The sequence below is a fragment of the Echinops telfairi genome, unplaced genomic scaffold (genome assembly GCF_000313985.2).
Source record: "Echinops telfairi isolate 266 unplaced genomic scaffold, ASM31398v2 ScPeMD7_4;HRSCAF=17, whole genome shotgun sequence".
In the NCBI taxonomy this organism is placed as follows: Eukaryota; Metazoa; Chordata; class Mammalia; order Afrosoricida; family Tenrecidae; genus Echinops; species Echinops telfairi.
Genome location: NW_022103900.1, coordinates 2624187 through 2634670, shown reverse-complemented (window position 1 = coordinate 2634670; position 10484 = coordinate 2624187). Strand labels below are relative to the sequence as shown.

At 40.9% G+C, this 10484-nt stretch overlaps 1 protein-coding gene across 1 annotated transcript; it reads left to right on the top strand.

The window, feature by feature from the left end:
* The first annotated feature begins 9368 nt into the window (after positions 1-9368).
* LOC115872862 (cyclin-dependent kinases regulatory subunit 2-like) lies at positions 9369-9608 on the top strand. Its single transcript, XM_045298526.1, has one exon. It carries the CDS (start codon positions 9369-9371, stop codon positions 9606-9608), a length of 240 nt encoding a protein of 79 aa, XP_045154461.1.
* The last annotated feature ends 876 nt before the right edge of the window (positions 9609-10484 follow it).

The window sequence follows — 10484 nt, the reverse complement described above, 5'->3', positions numbered from 1 at the left end:
AGATGGAAGGATCAAACAGCAGGGCCTATTAATAATAGTAACAAGTGACTTAGTGACAGATACTGACAACCAGAAAGACTTGGCACCACATCTCTGAGTTTGAGAGAGATGCCCCTGACCCGGCATGCATGGGTACACTTAGTTTCTTTTTTGCTGCCTGCATTATTATAGAGCTAGCCTAGTAGACAAACGCCACATTTCCAGTCCCCCAAGCCCTTTGCACCATGAAGTGGGGTGCAAATATATACAGAAAGGGGGGAAACATTTGCCTTCAGGGCTGGTGTTGAATCCCTGCCCAGCGTGAACAGAATGTCATTCTCCATTCCTATTTCCATTTCTTCCTACTGCCTAAGAAGTAGTAAGTCTACCTCGAAGCAAAATAATGTTTCTAAAACTGTCTTGCCGTTATCACTATATTGAACTGCATCATTTTTCATTCAACATTAACCGAGCCAGGCACAGCCCTGCTTAGAAGAAAACAAGCACCCGGTGCCTGTTCTCAAGGAGCCTGCACACGGTTGATGCACCTGCACATGGTCTATGCACCCGCACAACCCCAAACCGCGGGCCGTGGGAGCCACCAACTCCAAATCAAATCTATTGCTACGAGTCAATTCCAGACTTGCCGGAAACCGATAGGACATAATTGAATTGCCTCATAGGGTTTCAAAGCTGTAATCTTTAGGGGAGCGGACAGCTGTATCCTTCCTCCCTGGAGTATCCAGCGATGAAGAACCTTTAACGTTTGTTTAGCAGCTCAGCACTCAGTCATTGCACTACCAGCGCTCCCACCAACAACTCCAAACGGTTTGAATCATATATTGGACATAAGAATGGAATTTACAAACTCATATTTAATCCTACTAGCACCTGGTATTCTCTGTTCTGTTTTATATCATTCACTGTCTACGTAGGACTCTCATGATGTTAATTCTGCATTACTGGACAAGACCTCCAGCTTGGGGTGCGTGGGGGGAGGGAGTAAGAAAAAGAGAGGTATTTATTCTAAATGTTTTTGGGGTCTTTTTTTCCCTATTGGAATATATTGGGTATTTTGGTTTTGTTGTACTCAATTCAAGGAAACTAGTGGTTGGACTGCCCACGCCGAGAGAGGAATGGATTACACTTAAGCTGTAATAATTCATAGGTTTAGGTAATAGGTCATAGGTTTAGGTTTAGGTAGTAATTCATAGGTTTAGGTAATAGGTCACAGTGAAAATGTTCTCGATTAAAAATAGCTGATCTTAGAGAAGCTCAAAGGCTTCATTATTGTGTATCTAGTTGCAACGGAAATTATATGAATAGTTAAAACGAAATATGGCTGTCACGTGAATAAGATAGACGATCTCAGATACCCTAAATAAGTGTGAATTTTGCTAGATTTTTCACTGATCCAAATATAATAAAGAGCAAAAAAGGGTAAAAGTTTAAAATATGTGTAAAGGAAATGTACTGAGCATTGAAAGGAATATAAAAGCTACTACCTTGAAGAACTTTATTTATATTATGCAACTCATTTGTAATGCTTAATTAATAGTATTAGCAGAAGTTAGCACCAGTTAAAATTTACCTTTGCCTCAATTGTAGATGACCAGAGTTGGAGAAAACTAACTAATTAATATGATATCAAAAGATTATCTAGTCAAATAAGATTCACAATATGTATGAGGGAAGATGATAGAAATTATTCAAAACATCGCATGATTTTTAAACAAAGTAGTAATTTTAAAACTCTCTTTAAGTTCTAAGTAATATTTGTAAACAGGAAAAAAATGTTTAAACTTCGGAAGAACAAGTCAAAATTGAGAACTTGACCATTAAGATAGACTGGAAAGAAAGGCATTTCAGAAAACAAAGTTTGGAAGTTAAAGCCTGAAGTCATAGTTGCCAATATATTGTATTTCATTGCATATAGCAGATATCACTAACAAATAGTTACTTTTAGGGTCCGTTTCATAAAAGAGTCACTATGAACCTCAACTAAGCTAGGATTTTAAATTTGCTTATGAAGTTGTCAATAAAATGTTATATTATGATTAGATTCTACCCAAACCCACAGAACCATTGCCCAACTCTAGGCAACTTACATTCTATTTTGTGTGAAACCAGATAGGCACCGTGTAGGTGAAAGTAAGAATTTTACTAGTGCCTAGGCGCTAACATCCAACAAGCCTGTTCTGCCATGACTCCTGGGCTCCTCTGCTGATTTCACTGACAGAAATACATTTTGTTTCTGCTTCCATACCCCAGACAGCTACTACGGATGTCATCTTGCAAGAAGTAAATCAAGACAGAGTACATCCTTAGTAGAGGATTAGAATGGCACTAATTAGACCAAAAGTGGAGTACTTCCTAGGTTAAAACTAAACACACTGTCCTTATGATGAAGAACGAGCGGGATTTTACAACTCCCTATCAAGATGAAGCTCATTTAAAATATTTGGAATAAATAGCATGACCAGGACTTGGGAAAAAAACGACAAAAAATATTCAAACATCTGGAACTACTTACGTGGATATTGATTTGGGCCTAGAACTACAATTATAAAATGAGTCTCATTGCTTATGGAATCCCGGCAAACCTTACAAATGAAGTTGTACTTTAATCCCTGTCTTGCTCAGGTTCTATATGGGGACAAAGGGTAGAAGGGGCGAGACTAGGGAAGACCATAAAGTGAGTAACTGTCCAGCTTGGAGCAAATTAGGTTCTGGTTTGTGGTCTGGCCTGGAAATCAACAAATCCAAAACTATTCACTTAGTTCAACCTAAGCCACGTATAGTTAGACACCAGATCAACACAATAATTTAGATCTTCTTTATGTTGTTGTCAGGTGCCATTGTGAGAAGTCCACTGGAGCTCGGTGACCCTATACACAGAGGAAGGGTTGTGAAGTGTTGGAAGGAAGGACTGGGCAGTGTTGTATTGGGTTGTATACCGGGCCCCAAAAACACTGTGAAGATGAAAAGCTAGTCTAAGAAGCAGGCAGAGCAAGGCATTGAGGGGCCATAAAGAGGAAGAAGAGGAAGAGGAAAGAGAGCAGGGATGTAGAAGCATCCCTTGTGAGGAGGAAGCAGATTCACACTCAGAAGTGGTTCTGGGAAAGAAGGGCATCCCATAGACCTGATGAAGCAAAAGGCCAGGAGTCGGACAAGACGGAAGCCTCAGAAAGCAAGAAGTGGACAGGAACTAAGTTGGGCCAGTGGGACACTGCTGGTTTTGAGAATGAGGACCAGAAATTGAAGTTTCTCAAACAGATGGGAGGTTTTACAAACCTGTCATCTTTGCTCAACTGCCCCATGAGCGTGGCTGGCGCAACGTGGTGCTCAGCAAGGCGGCAGCAGACAGCTTTGCCACAGGGCTTGCAGCAGGACTACAGCGGGCCAGGAGTTGGCAGGAGAGCCAGGAGCCAGCCAAAGTCACCGATTGAACTGCTGATTAAGGACAACTATCTTGATATGCTGGAAGGACCTGGGATGGGTGGAGGCAGCTCAGGTTGCAGGAGACAAGGGAACAAGTGGCTATTTATTGTACCAAACATTCCCTTTCTGACGACCCCGGGTATAGAGTAGCAGCTAACATTTGTTGGGAGTCTCTGGGTCTGATAATGGTTAACACACTTAGGCTTCTAACTGACAGGCTTGGAGGTTCAAGTCCACCCAGAGGTGCCTTAGACGAAAGGCTTGGTGGTCCACTTCCCAAAAAAGCAGCCTCTGAAAATCCATGGAGCGTAGTTTGGCTGTTGATACACATAGGTGACCGTGAATCCACCAGGGCAACCGGTGTTTAGTGTGGACTAGATGCTGCATGACACTGTGCTACTGTATTTCTTAAAATCCGGTGCTATGATCATTCCATCTTACAGTGGAGAAAACTGCCGTCAGGGAAGTAGTCAGGGTCAGGGTCACTCAGCCAGGTCACTCAGCAAGTGCTGTGCTTCTGTAGCCCAAGACCTAGCTCACTATTCACTGTGGCATGACCCCTCAGGGACTATCATCTGGAATGTTTGGGATTAAAGTGTTTTTTGGTTTAAAAGGACCCAAAACAAAAATTGCCTTGACCTTGATGCTGTGGTGCTGAAAGCCATTCCACTGGCATTTCAAACACCAGCAGGATCATTCCTATTCATCTACGGTGAACAGATTTCAGAGACGCTTCCAGGCTAGTCTGAGGCACTCAAGAAATGTTGTTAACTAAAATCTGGGTCATTTTAAATCATGAAATTCGTGTTTTAGAAGAAGTATTCAAGGTCATCTCACTTCCGCTGAATCAATTCTGACTCATGGTGACCCTGTAGGATGGGGGAGTACTACTCCTGTGGGTTTCTGAGACTGTAACTCTTTACCTTTTGATTAGCAGCCCAAAGTTAACCCATGAGGTCATGTTGGGCTGCTACCTCTAAGGTCAGCTGTTCGAAAGCACTCGCTGCTCCACAGGAGAACAATAAGGCTTTGTACTAAAGAATAAGCTTGGAAACTCACTGAAGCATGTCTACTTTACCCTTGAGAATTGCTATGAGTCGGCTTTGACTCGATGGCTGTGATTTTTAGTTTAGGGTTTATGAAAGCCAAGCTCATCCAATTCAATCCCCTCTCTGACCATATGATTTTCCACTAAATCCCAAACCCACTGCCATCAAGCTGATTCTGGATCACAGTGACCCTATAGGACAGAGTGAAACTGTCCCTGTGAGTTTATGAGACTATGACTCTTTACAGGAGTAGAAAACCTCCTCTTTCTCCTATAGAGAAGTTGGTTTTGAACTGCTGACCTTGAGAATTGCAGCCTAAAGTGTAACTACTATGTCACCAGTCGCTCCAGGAGAGAAAAATGAGGCTTTCTACTCCTATACGGAGTTACAGTCTCAGAAACCCACAGGGGCAGCTCTACCCTGACCTATAGGGTTGCCTGACCTATAGGGACATTATGAGTTGGATGCCAATGAGTTGTACCAAGCCGAAACCAAACGCACTCCCATTGAGTCGCCGCCTGACTCATAGCGACTTCCTATGGGTTGCCAAGACTGTAACTGTTTAATGGAGCAGAAATCCCTGTCTTTCTCCAGTGGAGTCACTGTTGGTTTCAAACTCTGCACCATGAGAATCACAGCCCAACACATAGCCACTATGCCACCATCGCTCTCTAGTGAGTCTGTTGGTGTTTATGTGTAAAGGACTAATAGAGTGATTAGAGAGGCACAGCCCTAACTGTCCAAGCCTGCTTATTCCATGGATTTCTTCCAAAATCCATTGAGAAGAAAACTGGCTCTTATTCTCTCCCAGAGGGATTAAGTCGCCTAAAAAAATAAGAGCCCTGGCCTCTTCAGTACATAATTTAGAAAACTCAGAACTAAACTTCAAGAAAGAACAGTTTAGAAATAGATATAATTGCAGACTTTTCATTGTTGATTTTCTTCCAACAGCTTTATTGGCATATAATTCACAAAACATGGAATTCAGTAGTTCAATCACATCAAGAAGAGTTGTACAATCATCATCACAATCAGTTTTAGAACATTTTCTTCCTTCTTGTACTCATCGTTATTAGCCGTCCATCCCCCACCCCCTCAACCTCCCCAGCCATGCCCCCAAGGAACCATTAATCCAGTTACTCTAGCTATAGATTTAGGGAGATCAAATGATAGGATTCTAAATGTCAACCTAACTGCATCTGCAACAATTCACCTCCCAATGCACTCCACGTGTTCGCAAGCATGTTCACATCCTAGTGTGGTCACATCCATGGTTAAAGGGAGACACCAGGGGCTAAATCACATGTATTTTCTTTTCACTTTTACTTTTTTTAAACTGAAACAGCTTTAAAATGGATCAAAAGGGAGATCTTTTTGATGTCTCTCTTCTCCACCCAAATGAAAATGCATTTCAATTAGGACAAATGTTTATAAAGAGTGTCTGGTACTTATAGAGTATAGAGAAGCATAGAGAATATGCTTAGAAGTGAGAATGGCCACTTTCATGTGCTTTGGATCTGTTATCAGGAGGGCCTAGTCCCTGGAGAGTCCGTGAAAAAGAGCATCCCTGAGATGGAGTTACACACTGGCTGTAATAGTGGGCTCAAGCATTGTTCTCAGCCATTTGGTCCATCTCTCAAGAACTGAGGGTCCTGGGCATTTAACCATGTCAATGCAGTCTTTTTGCCATTATTAACTGAAGAAAACTGAGCCTTTTAAACATTCTTTTTTTACTTTTAAATTTTATTCCAAATCTAGAATTCATCAGCATTTTACTTTCCTTGTTTTGTAAGACTGGGAAATCTAAAACGAAGCAACATAGAATTTTTCAGTGGATGCTGATGATTTCCCATCAAATTCTTGAAAAGTTGCCTTTGTTTGATGAGGAGAAGGAACGAGAGGGGGGAAAATAAAAAGAAATTAACTAAAGGTAAAGCTAGCAAAAGAGAGAATCACCCTGGTAAAACTGCATTTCACATCTGGTTAAAATTCTTCTAAGAAAGGCTTCAGGATCTTGGATTCACTCGTTTAACATTTCCATCGAAAGCTCTGCTGTTGTCTGCAGCTGATCTGAGCCAACAGTTTTGGCACCCATCAAGAAGAAAGCTTGCTCAACTCTTCTTTCTCAGCCAGAATTGTGTAAGGTGAACCAACTGGGACGTCTTTGGCTATTGTTTTTGCTGTTAATCATCCGCCTTCTTCAAACAGGCAAGCACAAAATCGTTTCCTTGCAAATTGATGTGGAGGTCTGCCACTGTGGGCTTCATCTTCAACATCAACTTGCTCCTCCTGAGAACAATTTACCCATTTGTTCTTTGAGGCATTGGTCTTTGCATAGTCACTCTAACACGAGTCAACATCTTCCTGGTATTCTCTGCTTCCAGTCAAGATTCACCCCCATCAGCAATGATATGCCCCCTTCCATGCCTCTTCTTAACCCAGCTTGAATTTCTGGTTGTACAGGATTAATGTACTGCTGCAACCATTTTTTAATTATCTTCAGCAAAATTTTACTTGCATGTGATATTAATAAGATTATTAGATGTGAGAAACAGAACCGGGAAGAGACCATTGAGTCTTAACCATATGCTACATCCTGACTTGGTTGAACACCAACCAATTCTTTTTTGGCACATTGACTGTGTGTTTCTTCCACCTTCCATTGATGTTTCCTGCATCATTTAATATTTTACCCATAACAAACATTTTCTTCATATGACAAAATTCATAATAATTTATAAATTATCAAGGGTTCATGAGGGAGGAGGGAACCGGGAGGGAGGGGAAAAATGAGGAGCTGATACCAAGGGCTCAAGTAGAGAGCAAATGTTTTGAGAATGATGATGGCAACAAATATACAAACGTGCTGGACACAATGGCTGGATGGATGGTGATAAGAATTGTACGAGCCCCCAGTAAAATGATTTTAAAAAAACAAACAAAAACTTTCTCTTGAGTTATTTCAGGTTGAGAAATGCCAAGCATGTTCTCTTATTGCACATTTCATCATAATACTTTACCTTGTCTTCTCGGGCTACCCTCAGAAATCTTCTGTTAGTCCATCCTTTTTCTCCCGTTCACTTTAGTAACTCTACATTCCAGAGAAAGTTTCGGAGTCTTTTCTGAGATCCATATTGGTCTTTCTTTTCATTTCTGATTTTTTAATGACGGCTCGCATTTTACATGTGGGATGATCTTGATGTCACCCCCACAGCCCCCCTAGTCTTGGATCACTAGTGTTCACTGCATCTGTTCTTGAGATGGTCTCTGAATTCAAGTGGGATATACGAAAGTGTATGCTTTGATTCTCATGGACTTGTTTTAATTTTCTTTAGCTTAAATTTAAATTTACATATGAGCAATGTGTTAGTCTGGGTAGACTAGAGAAACAAATTCATAGCTATGCATATGTGTATGGAATATTGAGAAAACATCCCAGCCCAGTTCAGATCAAGTCCCATATTAGCCCATATGTTCGATACCAATCTGTAAGGTCCTCTTCAGACTCATGAAACACATGCAATGACGTCAAATGCAGGAAGACCACAGGCCAGTGGGTGGGAAGTCTTGTGGATTTAGTGGTGTTGTAAGCATCTCAGCGCTGGCAGGGGTATCCACGTGGCTTCTACAGCACTAAGGGCTACATCAGGGTAGGTCCATCTGGCTTCTTGCTCTTCAGGGATGTCTCACAGGGAGTCAGCCTTGTCAGTAAAGAATCTCCAAGGGAGTGAAGAGAGAGAGAGAAAATCTCCCGCATCCAAATAGGAATAGGAGTTCCCAGAATCCTCAGGAGAAGGCCATGCCCATACAGAGGCCTCATTGGCTATGTCCTGATTGACAGACTAGATTCCACCCCTACACTCTTTATCCTCAAATTGACACCAGATTATGTAACTACCACAAGCATTTAATAGCCTCTGTTTCACTCAGCCTCTGGCCTTCTGTCTGATCGATTTGGTTCCTGTGTATTCCATTGGGCATTGTCTAGATGTACAATTAGTGTTCATGTTACTGAAAAAATATTTCCAACAAATAAGCCATATGATCTTGAAAAATTCTGTCATGCATTGTCCAGCATGTTTTCTATCACCAAAGCCACATTTTCCAGTTACCAAGCTTTTTTGTTGTTGTTATTGCCATTTTTTGCATTCTGATCACCAGTTGTTATCAATGCATCTTGATTACACGGTTGGTTAATTTCAGGCTGCAGAAGTTGGTAGAACTCTTCAATTTTTCATCTTTAGCTTTACTGGCTGGTGCATAAATTAGAATAATAGTAGTATTAACTAATCTTCCTTTGATGGATATTATCCTATCACTGACAGAATTGCACTTCCGAATAGATCTTGAAATGTCCTTTTTAATGATGAAAGCAATTCTATTCCTCTTCAATTTATCATTCCCAGCATAGTAGATCATAAGATGGTTCAATTCAAAATGGCCAATTATCAGTCCATTTCAACTCACAAAGACCTAGGGTATTGATCTGTATGTATTCCATTTTTTACATTTCTTAGATTCATATTTCATATATCCCACATACTGATTATTTGTGAATGTTTGTAGCTGTACCTTTTCAGTTTGACATACCACATCAGCCAGCGAAGGACCTGCAAGCTTTACTCTATAGATGTCGTTTAGGTCAACTCTACTTTGAAAAGACTGAACTTTCCTACTTGCTCTCCCGCTGCCTTCCGCCCTGAGGGGCTTCTCCTCCGGCCCTTCGTCGTCTGGCACTGTATCAGCAAAGTTCTGGCGTTGTCTAATTCAAACCCGGATCATTGGCCTAAAGTCAGTTGACCTCAGTTGCGTGGTTGCTGTTACCTGCCGGGCCCTTCCGTGCTGCTGCTCCTGCTCTGTGCCTTTCTTACCGACCTGTCCCTCTGCGCAGCCGGCCAGATGGCTCACAAGCAAATATACTATTCGGACAAGTACTTCGATAAACATTACGAGTGCCGGCATGTCATGTTGCCCAGAGAACTTTCCAAACAAGCACCCAAAACCCATCTAATGTCCGAAGAGGAGTGTAGGAGACTTGGTGTTCAACAAAGTCTAGGCTGGATACATTACATGATTCATGAGCAAGAACCACATATTCTTCTCTTTAGACTACCGCTTCCAAAAGGACAACAAAAATGAAGATTATATAGGGATGTTCAATTAAATCTTCTTCAAGTTTAATGTTTATGTGTATATATGGTGTAGCATTCAGTGAATACTTGAAAGATGTACAAATCTTCCATCCACACCTGTGCTGTATTCTTCACAGCAACAAAGCTCAGTTAAATTTAACTGCAAATAGATTACTCTAAGGTGTTTAAGACATAATTTCCTTAGTTTTTTTTAGTATAAGTAAATTGCCTGTTGAATTTTTACCTTGTTACTTTTGTTTATAATAAAGTTTCTGTGTTTCATTTGTTTAAAAAAAAAAAGGTCTGCTGCTATTCATAACGTTTTCAGTGGCCAATTTTTAAAAGAATAGATGGCCAAATTTTTCAAGTACAACAAAGTAACAGATTAATGGTGGCTGTGGGAGGGGGCTTCAAAAAGTTCATGAGAATATGGAATTAAAAGATTTTTCCCATTATGTTTTGAAGTGTTCCTTGTGTACACATGTACATATGGCTTCAGACAGTTTGTGTGGGGGAAATACGCTATCTTTTCATTCCATTTTCCCATAAACTTTTTGGACCTCCATCGTATACATGTATATATACGATGAGACATGGCATGTCTCATACACATGTATATGGATAAATAGATATAGACCATAGTTTAAAAATATTTGGGGGAGAGCAAAGGTCCCAGAATATCCAAAACAAACTTGAAAAAGAACAAAGTTGAGAGACTTATAGGTATAATCCTATCACAGGCAGCGTTGTACTTCAAAACAGATCTTGAAATGTCCTTTTGACCGTGAATGTGATACCACTCCTCTTCATTGTGTCATTCTCAGCATAGTAAACCATAGGTTTGCCTGACTCACAACAACCAATGACCGTTTCGCCTGACTAA